This window comes from Passer domesticus, chromosome 6, assembly GCF_036417665.1.
Source record: "Passer domesticus isolate bPasDom1 chromosome 6, bPasDom1.hap1, whole genome shotgun sequence".
Taxonomy (NCBI): domain Eukaryota; kingdom Metazoa; phylum Chordata; class Aves; order Passeriformes; family Passeridae; genus Passer; species Passer domesticus.
The window spans coordinates 58,613,710-58,635,265 of NC_087479.1; the positions used below are offsets into that span (position 1 = coordinate 58,613,710).

The 21,556-nt window shown below is 40.5% G+C and overlaps 2 protein-coding genes across 2 annotated transcripts in view; one reads left to right on the plus strand and one right to left on the minus strand.

Moving 5' to 3' along the window:
* KIAA1549L (KIAA1549 like) overlaps positions 1–16,445 on the plus strand; it is a 132,271-nt gene extending 115,826 nt beyond the window's left edge. Inside the window, exons 18-21 of the mRNA XM_064426093.1 lie at positions 593–690; positions 1,406–1,551; positions 5,318–5,466; positions 8,979–16,445. Of these exons, the coding sequence (XP_064282163.1) occupies positions 593–690; positions 1,406–1,551; positions 5,318–5,466; positions 8,979–9,260 (675 nt within the window). The 3' untranslated portion in view covers positions 9,261–16,445. The remainder of the gene's footprint in view (positions 1–592; positions 691–1,405; positions 1,552–5,317; positions 5,467–8,978) is intronic.
* A 3,218-nt stretch (positions 16,446–19,663) lies between these two features.
* Positions 19,664–21,359, minus strand: C6H11orf91 (chromosome 6 C11orf91 homolog). Its single transcript, XM_064426092.1, has 2 exons — positions 20,984–21,359; positions 19,664–19,872 (listed from the first exon to the last, which is right to left on the minus strand). Exons 1-2 carry the CDS (start codon positions 21,336–21,338, stop codon positions 19,805–19,807), a joined length of 423 nt encoding a protein of 140 aa, XP_064282162.1. The 5' UTR covers positions 21,339–21,359; the 3' UTR covers positions 19,664–19,804.
* Between the last annotated feature and the right edge of the window lie 197 nt (positions 21,360–21,556).

The following is a 21,556-nucleotide window of genomic DNA, read 5'->3' on the forward strand; positions in this document are numbered from 1 at the left end:
GGTGTTCCTCTGGATCAGTCTGCCTTTTCAGAACTGTTTGAAGCCCTTGTTGCTGTTTTGGAAAGTTACAGAACTTGGGGGTTTTGTGGAAAATTTTCTTTCCATCTCTTGAAGGCTGAAAGGAAGAGGTTGAAATATGGGTTGCTCACAGGCAGCTTCACTGCAGTACACACTGCTCTGAGGGTTCTTTCTGAATCTTTGAAATGTTTTTTTTTTCCCTGGAGAAAGTGAAAATACTCAGGTCTTTTTCCATGATCCAAAGCAGTTGTTGAGTCTCACATAATCACAACAGATCTGCTTTGCCAGCAGGTTACAAACGTGTAACACTGTCACAGAGACAGTGTTTAATATATTTTATTTTAATTAGACTTCATCTTGTCTCTGAGCTAATTTTCAGGTTTTCTTCCACATTCAAAAATCACCAAAGCACCGTAAATTCCCAAATAAATGGAATTATTGTTGACGCCACAAAAAGTTACCTTCCAGTTGTCTGGCACAGAGAGCAAGGATTTAATTTCTGATTTTGGTTTGTTTTTCAATTTGACTGAGATCTACTGGTGTTTCAGAAAATATTTATTTTTCTCTGTTACAGGCTTACAGATTTTCTCAGCTTCCTGAGATGGTAATGGGTTCTCCTCCCCCTCCTGTCCCTCCCAGAACGGGTCCTGTGGCTGTTGCCTCTCTCAGGAGGTATTTATCTGTTATTTTATTTTAGACATGGTCTCTAAAACCCACTGTCATAATAAGAACTGGTCCAAACCCTGGAGGGGCACTTAAAAAGATACATTAATGAAATTAGAAGCATGTTGTTTTTATTTCATTTTAACACAAAATGAAATTACAATGAATTTTCTGTTAGCCAGTCTGTGTCAATAAAATTAGGAACTGCAGTCTCTTGTTTGTTTTAGAGCATTCTTTGCCTCAGCTGTCATAATGGCGTGCTGGATTGAGGCAGATGATTCACACCATCATTCTCCTGCTTTCCTGGACTTGCAACATTTCCAAAGACCTTAGCATTTCCTAAGTGCAGTGAAGTTATTTACCACACTGCTCTCCTACTGTATGATACCATGCACTGTAGACTGTGTTGGTGAACTATGGTAAAGCTCTGGTCAATTAATTATGGTAAAGCTCTGGTTTTACAAACACAGGCATTTGTTTGAAGCAGCAAGCAAAGGCCTCATACAATGCTTTGGTAAAAAGAGCAACCAGGCTAAAAGGGTTGTTTGCAAACTTCTCCAGACTTCTGTTGTGCAGTTGTTCTGCAGATTTCTGTCATGCCAGGGCAAAGCTGGACACATTGTTCCTCCCTGGCTTGTCCTGCTGTAGCTGATAGGCGTGTATGGCTACAAATCACATCTGTAGATCAGAATGATGACAAAAAGTTGTATTTGTTTTCTTTCAGGTCTACATCAGATATTGGCAGCAAAGTGAGAATACCTGAGTCCAGTGGAGCAGATCAGGCCCAGCATCATGATCAGACACCTTTTGCACCAGGTTCCAGAGCTCCCATGTCTGTTGGTCCACTCGAACAATCGGCTTTTCACTCAGGTGACAAAATAGCGCGGATTCAACTTTGAGAGCCTTAGAAGTTATTTTGGATAGAAATGAAAGTATGGGCTATAGAAAATAAGGATGATTATTTGGGGAAAGACTGTATTAGGTGGGGTTTTTCCTGGTGCAGCTGAAGGAGCCCTCCAGAGGAGGGCCTGTCCCTTTGTAAGTGCCCCAGCTGCATCCTAAAACACTCATCCTGCAGCAGCACCAGGAAATGGCCTTTTCTGAAGGTAGGATCCAGCAGTAATGTCCCAGATGTTCTCTGTTCAAGTATGCCATTCTGCTGGCACATTAATCAGGACTCTGAATTGATAAAACCCAGTAAAACTGTAGAATTTTTAGGGAGGATATAGAGGGTGTTGGTAGCAAAATAAGTTGCAGTATTGGGACAGCTGTGTGCCTTGTTTGTGTTGCATTTTGTACCAACCAAGCAAAGTGGGAGAGACAGGCAATGGGGGAGAAATCAGTTAGATCCTTCCAATATTTTGTCAGTCAAGAATACTGATCCCGGTTCTTGAAAATTTTTTAAGGCTCCCTATTTCCTCTTGAGAAACTTTACCCCTACTCTTGTCACAAGAGTGGGCTACTGAGGAAGGCAGGTTGAAGGTACATAGCCCCTTCCCTTCAAAACACAAGGCAGTGGTGCTATTCAAGGTCAAAGGTAATCTATTAGCTCTTCACCTCTCCTCTTCTGGATGATATAGTTTCTGCCCAGAGCTTGTCTTTGGTCTAAAAGTCCCAGTTTTAAAGGTCTAGTCAGTTCCTGGTCCTTTTGATACGAGTTGTATTTATAAATTAATTGATTTAATCATGAGATGAAGCTGATATACTGTTTTTATGGTGTCTGGATAATATTTAGCTGGGAAAAAATATTTCAAATGGGTTTTTATTGGCAAAATGTGTTTTCTTGAAGCATTGTGGAAAAGAGCTTACATTATTCAAAATAATTTTCCATTAGTTCAAAGCTTTGAAATTAGTAGGTTTGTTAGACATTGCTCTGTTAATCTGCCAGAAAAAAAATCTTCTTAGCTTCCTCAGAAGTAATAGAGAGTTATCTGCATTGCCTTTGACATCGCTGACTGAGAATCATAATGTGGCTAAGCAAATGAATTGTCAATTAATTAAATGCAGTAGGTTTGAAGGATCCATTCTACTCTCACTTATTGTCATGCCTTCTGCAAATAGTGCAGCACCTGAAAGGAGAAGATGCTCACACTCCCATTTCAAAACATTTCAAGCTATGAAATGTGCCCCACTACCTAGACCTCTTCTTTATGTGTGCAGTAATGGGGTCTGTGGGATACACTTTTTGATTGGATCCAGTGATGGGGAGATTTTATTACTGTGTGCTGCTGAAGGGTGGCTGCAGTTCAGAAAAGACAAAATGACCTTCCTGTACATTGTGGAGTTTGCCAGAATAATTCTGGGAGTAGTTGAAGGAAACTTTCATATGTGACAGGTGCTACAAAAGGGTAGGCAAGTAAAGACAAGGATAATTCTGAGAAATGTGCGGTTGTAATACAAGATTTCTAACGTTCTGATATGAAAATAAATTTTTTTAGCCTCAGTACATGAAGAAACATTGCTGCAGGTGCTGATTTGGAATGTTAATGCCTAATCTCACTCTCATGCAGCCCAGCATCAGCTCTGAGATAAGGACATTGCAATAATAATTTAGGATAAGGTATAACATCATCCAATTGAATATTCATTTTGAGTAGTAGCTCGTTTGGTTATAGTTAAATTAAAAGAGGGTTTGGTGTAGAAGCCATGTGCCATGTACAGGAGCAGCACTTTCTTCTCTGTACATGTATGAAGAATGCTCATTTTCAGCCTTGCCAACTCATTTAAAATAGGAACCCTTGTGCTGTTTATGACCTGGAAGGACAAATGATTGACCACACCTCTTCTCTTAGCCCACCCTCTTCCAAGCCATGGGGCTGGAGGAATTGGGATAGAGGTGGTATGTTTCTGCTCTGGAGAAAAATGTGCTACAAACCATATTTTTACTCCTCTTCTTTTACCCCTGATTGCATCCATAGCAATTCTGGTCTGAGACTATGTGGGAGGTCATTGAGAAACTGTAAATATCTGTGTTTATGGAGACTGCTTTGGGGATGGATGTCACTGGTGGATTCTTTCTATCTCTGTGTACCTGCCCATGCAATGTCCCAGCATCTGTCAGAGTAGGCAGCATAACCCTCTTGCAGATTGTTCAAGAGCAAAAAATGTGCCGGGGCTGTAAATGAGATTCTGGGGGATGGATATTTGAAGCAGCCAGTAATTGATGCTAATTCAATTATACTCCATATGAATTTCATGGGCCTTCCCATGTCTTTGTGATTTTGTCAGCATAGTGGTATCATAGCAATTAGTAGCAATATTCAAATGATGTGCAGTTGGAAGGGGGAGAAATTTTATTTTCTCTGCATCAATTCTAGTACAGAGAATCTGCCCAGCTGTGTGATGTTACTGTGCTTCCATTCCTCAGTGAAAATGTTGGAGTTGTATTTTGTTGTGTTTTTAAAGGGTTTACTGCCCTTTGGCTTTCATGTAAGTGATGTTATTTTTGCTATATTCTGTGAATCTGAAAAGTAAAATACATGTCCATAGAGTATATGTGAATAAACTGAAAACCTGATAACTGATGAAGATGATATGCAGCTGTGCCATCCAGGATTTAGGAATGAGGGTTTCATGCCCTCAGTGTGATGTTGGTGATTCAGTGCTGGAGTCTGTCTTTGCATGTAAATAGACACTAGAGGAAGGAAAGAAAGTTGTTTGTAGTCTATTTTTAACTGGGCAAATACATGGAGTTATGATAGCAAAGGGAATATATCAAGGATATCTCAAGGGAAATATGCACATTAGGATGCTGGTCTTCCAGACAGCCCAGTGGATAATCTCTGTACCAAATTGTTCTTTGCATCTCTGTGGGCCACAGGAATCAACCTTCCCTGAAAGCAAATGTGACCCTACCCAGAGATCTGGCTGAAACTCTGGCTCCTTCCACACAAATTGGAATGTGATAGTGGGATTTTAATCCAGGAGGCTTCCTGAATGTTCCTATGCATGCATCTTAATCAAGAGGTGATAAGCCAGATTTGGAATCAACAAATATTTATTTGAGTTTTAGCTGTGTAATTTATGGCAGTCATGGACTGTTCTTGGGAAAGGAACTGAGCAGGTGGAACCTTGGTATTTTTACAGAAGCATTGAAGTTTTATGATGGAATTGTTGAGAGTACAGCCTGTTAAACTTATCAGTCACTCATTTTTGTAGGTTTTTAACCCATAAATAATATAGATATAATATAGTAATATAGATATTAATAATAATATTAATACTATAGCTATTAAGAAACACTGGGTAAACAGCAAAAAGAGAGGTGCATTACACTGAAACCCATTATAACAACAGCTGAAAATTGAATACAAGGAGGCAAACTTATGGGGAAAAAAGCCTTTTCTCTAATGAGTTAAAGGTTTGACGAAGATCATTTGTTGCAAGGATCAAGTCCTAGGGACTCTTTACACGAAGGCTGTACATGGTTATGAGGACAACTGCAAATCTTGCCTTCTCCAGTATTTCCCAGCATGATGAAGTTGCTTGAGTCAGATGGGACAAAAAAACTCACCCAAAACCCCAAACAAAAAACCTCAACAAACAAACATGAAGTCTCTATTTCATAAGCACTATCTTGTGATTTTCAACTGAAATCTCAGCTATTAATGATGCCTACTCTTTTTTCCTTTGACAGGAAATACGGTACCAGCAGTGTTTGCCATTCCAGCAAACCGACCTGGCTTCACAGGCTACTTTATCCCAACTCCTCCCACTGCCTACAGGAACCAAGCCTGGATGCCCTATGCTGGGGAGAATGAGTTGCCAGGGCAGTGGGCAGACTCTGTAAGCATCCTTGCTTTTCTAACCACCCGTGTTTTCTGTTTTGCACAGGAGGGATTTTCAGCAATTCTTCAACAAAGAAGCAGAAAAGGATAATTTTTCCTTGAATGGGAATAATCTCTAGCAGTGAAAAGCCATAAGAGATGGCTTAGACATAGATACCTCAGCTGTTCATAGCATGAACTGTGAGCAAGATCTTTAGAGGGTGGAATCATTCACTAGGTTAGGGCCTGGCACCTGTTTAAAGTTAGTGGGTTAGATGACATTTTTGTTTCCTGAGAAAGGTAAAATTTTTAGATAGACACATGTCAGGAGAAGGTGATGCTGCCTCTCAAGGCAGTCCCGAGCTGTTTGTAAGTTGGGGAAGCATCTTACCCTGCTGGAGGCTTCTCTCAAGACAGCCTGGCTCCCAAATCTTCCTTCCCAGCACTGCTGCAGCCCTGCTGTGCAGTGTTTCAGATCCTCCCGAAGGCTGCAGGGACAGATCATAAATTAAATAATTAATTGCACAATCCCAGACTGGAACAGATGTAATTTTTAGCCCAAAGTAAACCTACATTTCAAAGAATTGAAGTTGAAACATCCTGAAATGAATTGCAGTACTTTATCATGTTTGAAACAATTTCTCAAATGTAGGGCTTTTTTTTTTACACAAGGGAAAAAAAGATAAATTCTTCTGCTTGAGCTCACATCTGGTATCTATGCAGAACCACTCTGGCTAAAAAACCTGGGAGACAGATTCAATTTCCTTGTGCAAATCATGAACAGAACATTTTAATGAATTGCAGTTGAAATCTAAGTTGGCTTTGAGCAGCTAAGCAGGAGACAACACAGTCACATAAATGTTCCTGGAGGCAGCTTTTTTGTTGTACACTCTTTATTACTGCTCCCTATGCCTGTGAGGAAAACAATTCAATATGACTTTGTGATGGAAGTCTGAATTTGAAGGCTGAACTGTCAGAAAAAAACCCAAACCTGTTAATTTGTAAGCTGAGCACACCTGCTGATGTGCCCCTGACCCCTGGAGGCTTGTGATGCTCTGGTATAAATTTCCTTCTCAGAGCTGCCTTTTAAAGCATGAAAAATATTTATTTTCCTTTGTTGTTTTGGTGTTTGTTTTGTGTTTATTTATTTGTTTTATGTGTGTTTTTAACCATTCTTACATCTTAAATCCAGGAGGCCCCTTGTATCTTAGCAACGATTTTAAACTTTTTCTCTAAGAGGGAAAAAAGCCATGAAACATATAAGGAAATTTTACTTGTCTCCCATGCATCCTCCCTTTTGTATCCCTACTCTTGATTGCAGTCCTGTGGAAAAAGAGTCAGGTATCACTTGTCAAAAGTGGAGACTGAAACAAATGGGTCAAAACTGCAAACCAAGTCTCCAGCCCCCAGCTCCTTCCTCTGGAAAGTGAAAAGTATAACCCTGTTGTGGGTTTCCTTGTCTTCAGGGAAAGAAAAATGTCTGAAAAATAACCATGGCAATATAGAATTCAAAGGAAAAAAATGTTCCTTTTCACTTACCCATGGCAGAGCTTTAACAACTCTTTCCTACTCAGATTTTCAACCCACCAGTGGCTTTGCAGAAGAGGTTAAAATGTAGAAACTACTGCAGTTTCTACAATGAATTTGCAAATCTGTCAAGAAATTGTCTCTATTTGAAAAATCATTACTAGAGGAGCTAGTAATAGCATTAACAATATAGCACAGTCAGAAATCCTGAATAAAAGTGAATAGCATAAAGATCTGAAGTAATACTCAGGTTTTCTCGGTAATACTCTGGGCTTGAATTTCTGGACATGTTCTGGTTTTTGAGCCTCTAGATTATAGCTTGATCACACTTCCAAGATTTTCTTAAAAGTATTGAGAACAGAGGCTTAATATCTATAAGATTCTTCATTTTTCACACATTTCTGCTAGCCTAGACTGTAAACAAGGGAGTAAAGGAAACAAGAGGTTTGACAACAAGGAATTATTTTATAAGCACAATTACTGTAATATATTATTCTCTGAGACAAATGGTAAGTATTGAAACACTAAGTTTTGTGGGATAAGGCAATTGTATCCACAAAGCCCTTATTTTCTGAACTGCTGGATGCTGCTTAGTGAAAACAGTAAATTGGTGGCCTCTAGTGGCGTGATCACATGTTGTTCTAGTAAAATCACCTTTTGAAGAACCTGTTGTAAACTAAACAGAGGTGCCTGCATCTAAAGATCACTTTCATATCAGACCTGCTTCCTACACTGTCTCATCACACTGTAGTGAACATGTTTGACATTCTCTTCAGCATTTGATGGATGCCCAAGGCTGTGTAGAGGATGTGTAAATCCTAGTGGTCAAGCTTCAGACATAAAGCTTTCTTCAAAATTAAGGCCATTTTATAGACTTTTGGAAATCATAAATACTGTTTTTTATTTGATGTATTACAATCTTCTGAGTGCCAAAAAGACTGGCATCATGGTTCGTGGATTTGTGAAAGAAATTTAATCTCTCACCGTGACTAAAGGGCCTATGTTATTGTTTTAGTTTTAGGGGATGTTTAGTTTTATGGGGATTAAATCTGTGGAGTTATGAAAATTATGTAATTCTGTTAGACATGGCCAGAAATCCTGACACTTCTGAGCAGTCAAACATCCCTTTGAGTCTTCAGTTTCCAAGTTGGTGCACCTGAGCTTATCCCTGGTGTCTGGATCTAGTGAGTTTCTGTCAGCAGCAGTGAGGCCTGACACTTGGCTGGCTTGGATTAGATAGAAATCAGAAAACTGCTTTCTATTGTAGGTTTTTGGTGTACTAAAATCATGCTGTTTGTTTAAAACCAAAGTGTTTGCTAAGCAGAGAGCACACTTCCAGAAAAATCTTTTCCCTTGGACTTTTGGAGGTGATGATAAATGAAGACAAGCAGATGTGCTTTGTGCTGCCACAACTGGGACATGCATAAATGGCACATGCCAGGACAGGCATTTGTAGGCAGAAGCTTGTGGCATTCACATTCTCTGAACAGAGAGAAACATAATTCTCTCTCCCAGGATTTTTCCTGGAGAAGCAGAGAGAGAAGAAGAGAAAACAATTCTTATCTCTATTCACTGCTCCTATTGTTTTTGCACATGTGGAATGTGTTATGGAGATTGTTTACCGAGCGTGAGCTCTTAATTGGATTCTGGTGGTGATTGTTTATATTAATTGGCCTATTAGGTCCAAGCTGTGTCCTGACTGTCTGGAGACAGTCATGGGTTTTTCTTTAGTATAGTATCTCTTTAATATAGTATGATGTACTATAATATAGTTTTAATGAAGTAATTGTTCAGCCTTCTGAATCATGGAGTCAGATGCCAATCATTCCCAGACATTGGGGTCGCCCTGCATTGGATAGAAGCTGGGAATTCTGAGGTTTGCATCCCCTCATTTGGTGCTCTCTGTCACATCTGGCCGTGCCCCAGGGAGGTTTGTGGTCCCTAGCAGGCGGCGCCGCGGATCGATCGTCCCGCGTAATCCTGTGCAATTCCAATTCCCCGCAGGTGCCCCTTCCTGGCTACATCGAGGCTTACCCGAGGCCCCGCTACCAGCACAACTCGCCGTCCCGGCTGCCCCGGCAGTACAGCCAGCAGGGCAGCCTGCACCCCAGCCTGGAGCAGGCTCCGCTGGCCTCCGCTGCCGCCTCGCAGCAGAGCCTGGCCGACAACGACCCCTCCGACGCGCCGCTCACCAACATCTCCACGGCTGCCCTGGTCAAGGCAATAAGAGAAGAAGTGGCCAAGCTGGCCAAGAAGCAAACAGACATGTTTGAGTTCCAGGTCTAACATATCTTCTGTGCACAGTGTTTGTGTCTTGCGACCTGGGGTAGCCAGGAAAGCAACTCCTTTAGTTTTCGGCTGCAAACTTTCTGTGATTTGTGCCAAAGCAATGGCATTTTAATCTGTCTGAAAAGTCAACACTATGGAGTGACTGAAAGCAGAGCAACAGGGCTCTGAAGACAGGAAATTTCGCTTTCCAGCTAAGGAAAAGCTGCCAGGAAACTGTTTCATATTGATGAGATCAACCATATGCAATTGTTTGTCACTTTGCTCTCGTATTATGACCCATCATCACTAAAGATGCTGCTGAACATGTCTGTGCCACAAGAAGTTTCATTTACAGGCCCAGAGGCAGAGCTGCTGAAAATAACTTCTGCATGCCAAAACTTTGATTCGAGAAGAAAACTGCAGAACAGGGTTTGCTGAAGGCCACGGCTGGCGTGGCAGTGGCCGTGTCAGTTGTTTGCTGTGGGACATTGTATAAGGGGTGCTGGTTTCAGCAATGCAGAGTCATTTCAGCCTTTTCATCCCAGAGACTGTATTCAAACCACAAGAATTCAATGTGATTAACTAATACAAATAAAAGTCCTGTAAATAGCTCCGAGTCTCTTCATCCTACTAACAGTGCAAAGAAGTGAAAGAAAAGAGGACTGTGAAGAAGGTGAATGACATTTCCATCATTGGTGGCTACCTTGTCCCCCAGTGCCACTGATGAGTTATGGAGGAGATTTTTTTTTTCAGCGTGAGAGAATACAATGCATGAAGAGCCAGCAAAGGATATTGGTGCTAAAAGCTTCCCAGAGAAATGTAAAAAGGTTATTCCTGTTTGCTCTATAATCGGGCTTTTCACTCTGAATGCATGTGAAGCTGGTAAACCTGAGACCTTTAAATCCTTCCAACCTGGAAAAATGAATACACCTGCTTGGATAAGAAAACCTCTGTTCAACACAGTGTTATTTTTCCTCTTTCTTTAACAATGCTGTCTACTAAAGTGATGCCAAAAAGTGCTCCCTGAATCTGCAGTTGATTTTGATTGCGCTGGCACCGTGAAGCGCTGAATGTAGAGGACCTAATTACTATATTAACATGTAAATAAGTTAACAGCTACATGGATTAACAAAAATATGAATGTTCTGTGAAAAAGAGAGCATTGCCAGAAATGATGTTGACTTTATATTGTGCAAGATAAAGGTCACTGATTGTTACACTGCGTTGTGGTAGGAATCCAATCCCAAAAGAAAATCAAAGCACTTGGGATGGGACAGTAGTTAATATTTTGCAGTTGTACAAACTAGTTGGAGGTCATGAACAGTTGTTTTCAGTTCCTTCAGCAATTAGGTTCAGGAACTGAAGTTGTTGCAAAATTTGTTGTGTTGGGCGTGTTTGATGTCAACTGGAGTTAAAGGTAATGTCCTTCATTTCAGTGGGTTATTTAGTTATCCTCAATTGCTATTCTGTCTGATCATTTCATTTCCCTGAGTTTCTTTGGTCTTAACTGATGTGAGAAAGGGAACTTGGTTTAGCTTTTTGGCCATCAGTAAATTGACAGAAGGAGAGAGAAGACTAGAATAGGGGATAGAAGAAGAAATTGATGAAGCACAAACTTTTAAAGCAGAGCTATTTTCCCTCCTAATAATTATATTATAAACCCTGAGACTGTGATGCATAATTATCCTAGAATATACAGACATCCTCTGCTCCAATACCTTGAATATTGCAGAAGCGTTTGGAATGCTAGCTAATCTTTCAATAAATGTGAAATTTCATTTTTATTATTTAAAATCAGATATAAATAAAATGTATTTTTGTAATTTCTATGTATATATGTGCTGTATATTTATATAAGTGACTAGTCTGCTATAGTCAGAAAATTTCCATAAACTAAGTGGAAAAAGACAAAAAAAGAAAGAAAGAATAAACCCCTGATAATTTTACTGATCAGTATAAATGTGCTAAGTCTGGAGGTCACAAATATACAATTGGGTGACTTGGATACTAAACAACCAAAGAAACTCAATTTTTCATGTAAGTACAAGTCTATCGAAGACTGACTGCTGTCTCAGTTACCTGTCAGCCAGGTAATACTGATATTATCAGTGTAATACAACACAGCCAAATTGGGTTAAATTAATAGCTGGCTAAGAGCATCACACTTTAGAATAACAACTAAAAAATACTGTGCCAAACTCAGTGTGCCATAGAAAGACAGGTTCTGGTTGGCTTCAGTGGGAATTTCACTCACTGGGAGCTGGGCTGAGTTTCTCTATTGGGCTTTGTCTATAAAAGCAAATTTCACTAGACCCCTCAAGCAGAATTCTGTTTATTTTTCAGTCACTGTATTTATTTGGATCACTGTAAGGTAGGTGAAGACATAATGGAAGAGCAGCTGATTTTATTTAGCCTAAGCTGGTTCACAGCTGGCTTGAGCTAACCTGGGAAGTGAAGCCTGCACCAGGTCGTGCCAGCCACATTCTGCATCAGCTTTATTATCTCCGTTTTTGAATGATTCTTCTATGTAGCCCAGTGAAATTTTGCAAGTAAATGGTCCCTTCTGAGCAATGGGGGTGAAATGTGCTGTGTAATAAATTTCTCTAGCTTAGAGTCCCGTTTTGCAGTTCTCCTGAGGCTGAAATGATGCAAGCAGCCACAATCCCATGGATGGGCACACTGAAGCCATAGAGGTGGGAAGGGTGATGTCCCAATGTATTCCCAAAAAAGTCACAGGAAGCAGGGCATTCCAGTTTTAAACAGCATCTTTTGGACACTTAACTCAGTTTTTAAGTCTGTTCCCACTCTTAAATTATGGCAATTTAATAGCTCTAGTGAAAATGTCTGAGGGTGAAGTCTCATATATCTTACACAATGAATCTTGTGTCTTGCCATACTGGAAACTAAAAAATTTGGAAAATACAGAAATGTCCAGGGTTTGGATGTCTGTAGAAAATGGAAAACCCCCAACCGAAAGCATTTAAATAGCCTTCTAGAAAGAAAAACCATTTCAGTATAGTTAAACAAAGTACTCTTCATACTTCTGATGAAGACCAGTTAGAGATTCAAAATTAATTTTGTTTGGTATTATTATGGATGATGTGCAGTCTACTGAATATTTCCTGAACCATCACTCTGAAACCATTGTGGTGCACTTTATTCAGAAAACCATCTTACATTCTTCATTCATAATGCCTTTTTATCCTGTTTGTAATATGTTTCTGTAATTTTTTTTTAAAGTATCAAGTAAGATTATATCAAGACAGTTAGGACATTGCTGGGAAAGAAAAATCATGCTGTAATATTTATACTGTCTGAGCACAAAGCAATGATAAAGTGAAAATATAGTGTACAAATAATTTGTAATATAATAAACATTTTGTATGGCTACAAGTACAATATAGTTTTTCAATACTGATTTCAAAGGAGAAAGTATTTGTGTTTAAAGTTATACCCTTGTCCAGATATATCCATAACATTTTTACTGAGAAAAAAGTAGTAATTTAGCTTTTTCTACTCAATGCCCCAGTTTTCTTTAAAGATATGTTAAATGTTTAGGTGTAAGTACTGTTTACTGTGTACGTGAAATGTTGATGTTCTGACCACTGTCTGTCTTCAGATTTGTAGATCATCAGTAGGAAGAGTTGCAGATGAAACAACAAAAAATTCCTTCTTGGTATGTGTGTCCTGACCACTTTCACTTGGAAAAACACTTGTGACATTTATTAGCATCAGTAGAACAGTAACTTTAAAAGGATAAAAGGGAACTTGTTGGCAGTCATTTCTTGACTTGTTGGCAGTCATTTCTCGACACATTATCTGTGTTGGAGAGAAGCTCTAGCACTCAGTCTGGAAATATGAGTAATATTTGTATGTCATAATACTATGAGTAGAACTTGATAGAAGTGCATGCAAACCCTATATATAGAAATGAGGATATTATCTTCAACAGTGTTAATTTCTTTTTCAGACTCTCTTTGAAAGATAAGGCACGTAAGAAGTGTAAGACAAAAATGAGAGGAAGCTAGAAAATGCAACATTGGGTTGAGTGGCAGAATTATTGTGTTTAAGGGCTGATATGTCACAGTTTCCATTACATTTCAAGATGTCTGACTGTTAAAGAATTAATCACATTTTAATGTATGGGTTTTTTAGCTCTGCATTGCTCCTATAAGAGCTGACTGCCAGCTTCTAGAAGTCTGAGGGAGCTTGAAAGCAGCAAGTTTTCTGAGCTCACTGCATTTTGCTGCCCCTGATCATCCTGTGCACATCCCATCAGCTCCAAACTCTGTGTCCAACCAGTTATTGTCCTGCTCTTGCATTTCTCATACATTAACAAATCCCAGTGGCTTCCCAGTCCCCACTGACATGAAATGGCAGAGGGAGAGGGACCTTGCATGTCACTCATACCTACTAGAAAATGCAGCTTTCCCTTCATGGGTTAATTTTTAACTCCAGGAGTGAGCAATAGATTTCATTTTTGTTTATAAAAATAATTCAAAGTTTGTTGGGTTTTTTTTCTAATTTTTTTTAAGGAGAAGAATACTCTTTGAGAATGCTTTTTTTGAACTTTTGCCTTTCTCTCAGAAATAAATAATGCAAAACTCGTGGAAGTGAGATTTATATATAGGTCAGTAAAGAAATTGCATACTGACTTGCTCTTTAAAAATCTTTCAAGATGGCCAAGTCATGAAGGCAAAGCTGGTCAATACTGCAGAATCTCTCCTGCATTACACAATGTGGTTTAGGTAGGTCCTAATTTTAAAAATAGTTTAAATGCCCTCAAATAATATAATATCTCATGCTTTTCAAATCACCTTAAGACAATATTCTTATGAATATTGTATCATATTCATATGTATTTATATATGTGTGTGTCAAAACAAAAATAATTTCAGAACTGGTTCTATTTGTCCATCAATTTGTCCCCATCCATTTCAGGTTCCTGAAGGGGTACAGAGGCAGTAATGAAGAGATAAATCTCACCATTGTTCTGATATGAAGCTCATGAAAGATGAGAAATGAGCCTTAAATAGTTAGGAGTTAGGTGGTGAAATGTACAGTAAATGTCTTGAAGATAATTACAAGTATCACGAAGAGGTGTTTCAGGAATTTGATTTTTTTCTTTCTTTTTTTTTTTTTTTATTTGTTAAAAATAATGATTGTTTTAAGAAGTCTGACTTCATGAATTTTCTACACTCAATTCTTACCCAAGGAGTAAGTTGTTACTATATTGCATTCTATTAATAATTTTGTAACTTTAGAAACACACATTTACCCACTGGGCAATAATGGGTGCAAAGGACAGTAAATCACAAAGAAAGGCCATTCCACTGAGTACAATATTTAGAGAGCAGGTGCATTTCTCTTCCAGAGTATTCCCTCTTCACTGGAGCCCAGAGCATTTCTGTGCTGTGTAAACCAGCCCAAACAACATAATAAACTGTGGTATCAATTAAGGCCTTGTGTATCTGGCAAGGAGATCTGGCTGTAAGTAAAATTGAAGTTTATTCTTTATCCCTGTCTTTATCTCATACTCTCCATGCTGCAATGAGGAAAAAACCTGAATACTTTATTTTACACTGAACAAATTTTAGTATTTCCTTGTATGACAAAGAGACTGGGAAGGCTTTTCCATTTCATCTTGCTGTTGACTTCTGCAAGCTGTATTCAACATCATGCCTGATAGAAAAAAAAAAAAAAAAGAAAAGAGAGTGAAGCCAAGGATTTTGGAAAATATGATAGAACCCATCTTGCTGAGGCTTAAATTTTGTCACAGGATTTAGCAAAGCCAACAGAAACAGCTCAGGCCTAACAAAAGGATCAGTTCTGGGCAGCTCTTTGGGTCTCATCAGAAAGCATGTTTATCCAGCACAGATATTCCTATGCTTTTTGACTTTTTATTTTCATTTAATGTCTTCCCTGCCATTGCTGTGCATTCTGAATTTGAGTTCTACATCGTGCACACAAAGAAGTGCACTCTTTACCTCGCTGATACCTGGTGTGGCAGCAGCAGCAACCAACACAGGACAGAAAATTTAAACAGCCATGGCACTGCATGGCTTCAGCCCATGTGCTTTGTGTGTTCTCCTATTAGTGTTGAGGCAAACCACAGCTGTAGGTAACATTTTCTGCTGTTTTACTGGCAAAACGCTTTCTCCCTTCAAGGAGAACAGGGCTGAGGCAGTAACCCCCCAATAAATTTGCCATCACAAGTGTCTTAAAACTGTGCCAGGAGAGGAAGGCTGCTGTCTGGTTATGGGTGGCTGGAAATTGGGAGATGGAAGGTTCGTTTGCTTTGCTTCAGGATTTTGGATTGGTCCAAAATGTGACTGTGCCTCAGTGTCCCATCTGTAGGGCAGGGTGAAAGGACTGCCTCTCCTCACTGCTCTGCTGAAACTCAAACCCTGGACTGCAGTGGACACTTTAGTAAGAAGCACCATTTATTACTTCATGGAGCTTTGGGAATTGTTCAGGACTATAAAGTACCTATTCCTATGGTAGCATTTCAATAGATGTGAATTTACAAGGGAAAAAAAACACCTCTTGAAAATATTTCAGTATGTTCTAGGAAGCCTTTCCAATAACAACCTCTACACTTTTTTACAGAGATTTACAGAATTTATATCAATAAACTGTCTCACTTTCCAGGCAACAGATCTCACTCTCCAAGGAAATGAACTTTTCTTACGTGTTTGAATTATGGAAAGGACTAGCTCTGCATGATTACAAATATCCATGTTATCTTTGGTGTTCACAGCTTGATTCACCTGAATTGTAATGGCTGTGTCTGTGAAACTTCCTCAAAATTTATGAGTGTTTCAGCTGTAAGTGGGAAAATTAATTTTCTGAAGCTGCAAAATTGAGAGCAAATCTAAAGCTGAGTCTAGGGATTAAATTGAGAGCATAAGAGAATAAAGAATTAAAATTTTATACTATGCAATCTGAAGGAAAATCTCCAAGACCTGTTATTTAAAACTACATGGTGATGGTAGAATTTTACATATGACTGAAAAGGGGGAATTAAAATGTTCTGGGTCATTACAAAATTCCCATGTTTTCACTGAGCCATAGAGTGATTCTAGAATAAAGCTTACGAGTACATAGAATAGTTCCTTTCATGTTAGTGGCTATAGCTTAGAAGTTGTACACGTGTTTTCCTTGGCAACTTTGCACATGAAATAAAATATGTCTTAAAATCTGTGTTGCTACTTATTGGTTGTTCCTGCAGTGTCCTCCTCTTTAGATCCAGTTTTTGTGGTTTTTAAAATCATTTACTCAGGCCTGAGTTTCGTGCTGTCAGTCTGAAGTAAAAGGAAGAGGAAAATGCAGCTTTTGACAGGGCTGCTTTTGTATAATTTGTGATGCAAGAAATTTGGAATAAAAAGTTCCTTTGTAGTTTCAGAGGGAAAAAGAGGCAGGAATGGATCTTCCAAAAACAGAGGATAAATGAACTTCCTAGCGTAAGTATCACTACTAAGGTTCTAGACAGACGGCCTAGTTAAGATATAATCTTTTAAATTTATATATGTATTTACATATTTTATATACATGCTGTGTCTGTGAGTACTTAAACTGCCTCAAGGGGTTGTTCTGGCTTTCCTCAAGATACACCAAAATCTGAGCCTATTTCACAAATGTTGACAATTCTTCACAAACGAGGACAAGTTTCCCAGAGTTAGGTGCTGCTCAATTTCCCTACTTCCTGTTGAGATATTAGCTCTGAATTTTCAGGGCAGGTGACTGTAAAATGCAGCAGACACTGCTGAAAACAGAAAAATCATTTCATGATGGCTTAATGCTTTTGGATTTCCTTTCTAATCTGTCCCTGAACTAATTAAGGCAGCTTGACTTGAAGATTAATTTAAATTCTAATTATCTATTGTAATAAGGCTGAATATCTATTTGGAGAATTTTAATGTGGCAAACTCAAACACAGCAGTGTGAAATTTAATGTACCCAACTGCTTGGTATAAAATAATTTCAAGCTGAAATGCATTCTGGTTTTTTGAATAGCTTTGCATCTCATTTCCCCCACCACAGAGCAGCCAAGGCCGTTTGAGGTTGCAGAAGTGAGACCTGAGGCTCTCCCTGGGGAGCACCCGGGTGTCCCTGCAGGTGCAGACTCAGGCAGGCTGGGAAGGGGTGGCACTCTGCTTTTTCAGAGGCTTGCCTCATTTAGGATTGGAAATGGGAGCAACCTACTAATATTTTGAGATCTCTGCCTATGAATTGAATTTGTAGCCTAAAATTTCTGTCTTGAATGCAATAGGGATAGATTTGTTCAGTCACAAGGCAGCTACATGAAAGAGATCTGAACTGTGCCTGCATCTGAATGTCAGGTTAGCCTCCCCTGAGCAATCTGACAACAGAAACAATTAAAAAAACAATTACACATTCTTCATGAATGAAAGAAAATGCAGTGAGAATGCTATTCTATTCTGTCTAATACATGGCTTAATTTTTACAAAAGAAATGATAAACAGACCAGCTTTGAGATGAAATCATAAGCCCTCAGATGAGAGCAAATTGCTAGATTTAAGAAGATCAGGTGGAAACAGAGCAGAAAAATAAAGGTAAGTAGAATGTTTAGGGGCAGATTAAAATCAGCCTATGTGCCATTATGTACCAACAGCCTTTTTTTTTCCCAGAGGAAAGGTTTTGAGCAAAGGAGTGCTGTGGGTGACACTGGCCAAGGGTGACCATTCTGCTAAATGCCAGGATCCAGATGATTTTTTCAGGAGATGTGTGATCCCAGGCAGCTCTAACTGAGATTGCACATTAACTGATGTTATTCCTTGTGTTATCACCCAGTAATTAAACTCCAAGTGTTGTTTCGACATAAAGGCCATATGAAAAACAGAACAGATGGAAAATATTTCAACTGTGTGCCATGAAAAGCAGCTCTAAGCCAAGAAAACAAAGGAATAAATAAAAAAAGTGCATAATGGCTGATGAGAGCTGGCTGTAGAGTGAAAGGTTTGGTAAAAGGTGAGAAGTAATAGTTAGGAAGCAGCAATTCCATGTAATTAAATCCTCTGTAGGCTCTTGCAATAACCTTGGAAAGTTTAGGGTGGTTTAGGAACAAAACTGATCTGAAGATTGGGAAAGTGAAGATAGATCCTCTCTTACCTAACTTGATTTTAAAGCTGTCACTTCTCCACAAAGCCTCTGAAGGCCTCTGTGTATTGGCCCTTTTTGTCCAATCCAAATTTGTTTTCTGGTATTTAGTTTGGGTATTAACAAAGTTCTCATTTTCATAGTAACCAACTATTTCAGCTTAACCATTCACAGTTTCACAGCAATTAACTATTTCTGCTTAAGCCTCAAAACACTTTGAGAGATTTTTCATCCTCTTTCTGCAGAGAGAGCAGTGAAACACTGCAGCCCAGATTTCCAAAGTGTTCTGATGTTCATTTGTAATCACATTAAAATGGGGTTGCTGTAGTTTGATGATTGAAAAATGGAAGTTATAAACTAGATTTTTTTTTAATATAAACTCTGTGTGCAGTAGATCAAAATCTGTCTGGAAAATTTGAGGCCATATAAGGATGAATGCTGCAATAAGCAGTAAGAGGAAATAAAATTTTGATATTGTATTTTGTTAAAACATTTCACAGCTGAGCAATTTGAACACAGTTAAAAAAAAACAGAGGTTAAAATATTCCCCTTAAAAATAAAGCTCTCTGCCAAAATATTGCAGCTTCAGGGTCGGTAACTTTATTATTTCATGCTGCCACCTACTGCTTTGGAAATGGAATAGGAAAAAGTAATCAGTATTATTATCAGTCTGATGAGCCCCTTTGCTACTTGGTGTTCTTAATGCATGGCATTATTTTTGAATGCTGAATGCTATCCAGATCTTCCCATTCCTGCCTCTGTCCATTTTTATTTGTGAAAGGACATGCCTTCCAAACATAGGGATGTTTTCACTTCAAAAACTGCCACGGGCTTTAGCCTAAGCACTGCTATTCCTAAAATGATGGTAAAATGTCAGTTAACAGCCAATGTCGTGTGACTGCTCTGTTAAAAACCAACTCAAGCCACAGCTTCTCTAATTTTATGGTAATAAAGGAATACACTGTGACTATAAAAAAGTTTTTTATGCTAACATGAAAGTAGTTCTTTAAGTTGGTTTAGAGGCTTAAGACTTTTAGCCATACCTATTTACTCAAAATTGCACTTAATGTACTTAGAACTAAAACAATACAAAACCCAGCCATATTTTATATTGCCATTTCTGTGTTTCCCAGCTGCAGATATCGACTGCTGGGAATCCTGACAAAAACAGTGTTAATTTATCTGTTTTTGAAGAAAATATTATATGCTTCCTGCATAAAGTAATTGGATAAAAAGAAAAAGGTTCAAATACACAGCAGTGTTATCAGTAACTAGTACCAGACAAATAATACACAAAGAAGTCAACAATATGCTATATTTTTAATTTGGCAGTAGAACAGCATATAGTGCATAGAAACCCAATACTGAAGACCCATTAAAACAGTCCACAGTGAGAGTGGCAAAATATCCAGCAGAAATAATCCTCAATGTGTTGGTGGACATCACTTCAGGTTCTGCATTGCTTTCATGCTTTGTATCTTCTTTTCCTCCAGTGCCTTCAGGATTTTATCTAAACAGGAATTCAATATAATTTGTCATTAATGATGTAGTTAATAATTTACAGTACTTTTAAGTAAATCCAATAATGTGTTAAGCAAACTAATAATCCTTACAATGCCTTGGCTAGCAAATATCTGAAAACTAGAGCTTCTCAAAATAGTAAGTATTAAAAATGGAAAGTGATGTGTATTGCTATAATGAAGGGGAAAAAATACCCAAACTACCAATCTGAATTTCTTTTGAAATCTTCCTTTGAATGCATATATCTGATGGACATTTTCCCTATTTTCTTGTAACCTTTGCACTCCTGAAAGTTTCCTGACAGGCAGCCTGTGACCTTGGAGGAAAAGATGAGCATGAAATCCTTAGAGTTGTTGACCTCACCACCTGAACTCCCAGTGCCATCATCATCTCCTGAGTTATTTTACTCTCAGTGCCATCATCATCTGCTCAGCTATTTTATTACCTGCACTTTCTTCATGGCCAGCAGGTTGCAAAATTAAAATGCCAAGCTCACTTATAATTTAACTGGAGGGTTCTTGTTTGGTTGGTGGTTTCTTTTGGTGTGGGTTGTTTTGATTTTTTTTTGGGGGGGGGGGGCGGGTGTGTTTTGGTTTGGGGATTTTTAATGCCTCCAACTATCCGTGGCCTTTATTTTACATCAAAGCTGTTGCACAACAGCAGGGGGCTCGTTACATTTTTGCATGTACAAACTCCCTCTCGCTTGGCTGATGCCTGCGTTGTTTTTTCTTTGCTGTCACTTAACGACTTTGGGGGTTTTGCTCCTTGCTGCAGCAGCGGCTCCACCCGCAGTCCTTGCACTGCTCTAAGCGCGCTCTCGGCCGGCTCCCCGCGGGCGGTGACCCGGGACAGCGCCTTTTGTCCCCGCAGTGCCGCCGTGCTCCCGCACGCACCGGGCTGGCTGCGGGGACACCCAAAACCCGCCCCAGGCGCATCCCGCTTTGGGGGTCCCTGCCGGGGCCCCGCAGGGCGGTGCGGGGCGGTGCCGTGAGCCCGCAGCTCCGCCCGCAGCTCCGCCCGCAGCTCCGCCCGCAGCTCCGCCCGCAGCTCCGCCCGCAGCTCCGCCCGCCCCGCGCAGAGCAGCGGAGCTCCGCACGCACACTGCCTGCCGTCGAAGCCGTCGCCGACGAGCGCCGCCAGCTCCAGCTCCTTGAGGCGGATGCCCAGCTCGCACATCTCCTCCTGCAGCTGCAGCTGCGCCAGCTCCGGGGGCCGCCGCGCCGCCTCCCCGGCCCTTGGCGCTGCCGGCGGGCAGCAGAGGCGCGGCGGCTCCGGCACCACGGCGGCGGGCAGCGCGGCGTAGCGGGGCGGCCCGGCCGCGGCCGGCAGCGGCTGCCAGGGCCAGCAGAGCGCGGCCAGCGGGGCCCAGGCTCCGCCCGCCGGCCGCGGCACCGGCTCGGAGCCGTGGAAGTGCGGGAAGTACAGCGGCGGCCACGACGGGCGCTGCACGGTCATGGCGCGGCGCCGCCGCTGCCGCTGCCGGCCGTTGTGCCCGCGGCCACCGGGAGCGCCCGGCGAGACCGGCGGTTGTCCCCGAGGCTCCCCGGGACAGCCCCGTGGTTGTCCCCGCGGGTGTCCCCGGGACAGACCCGCGGTGTCCCCGAGGCTCCCCGGGACAGTCCCCGCGCGTGTCCCCCCGCGGTGTTGTAAAAGCAGGCGACTCCCGTCGAGGG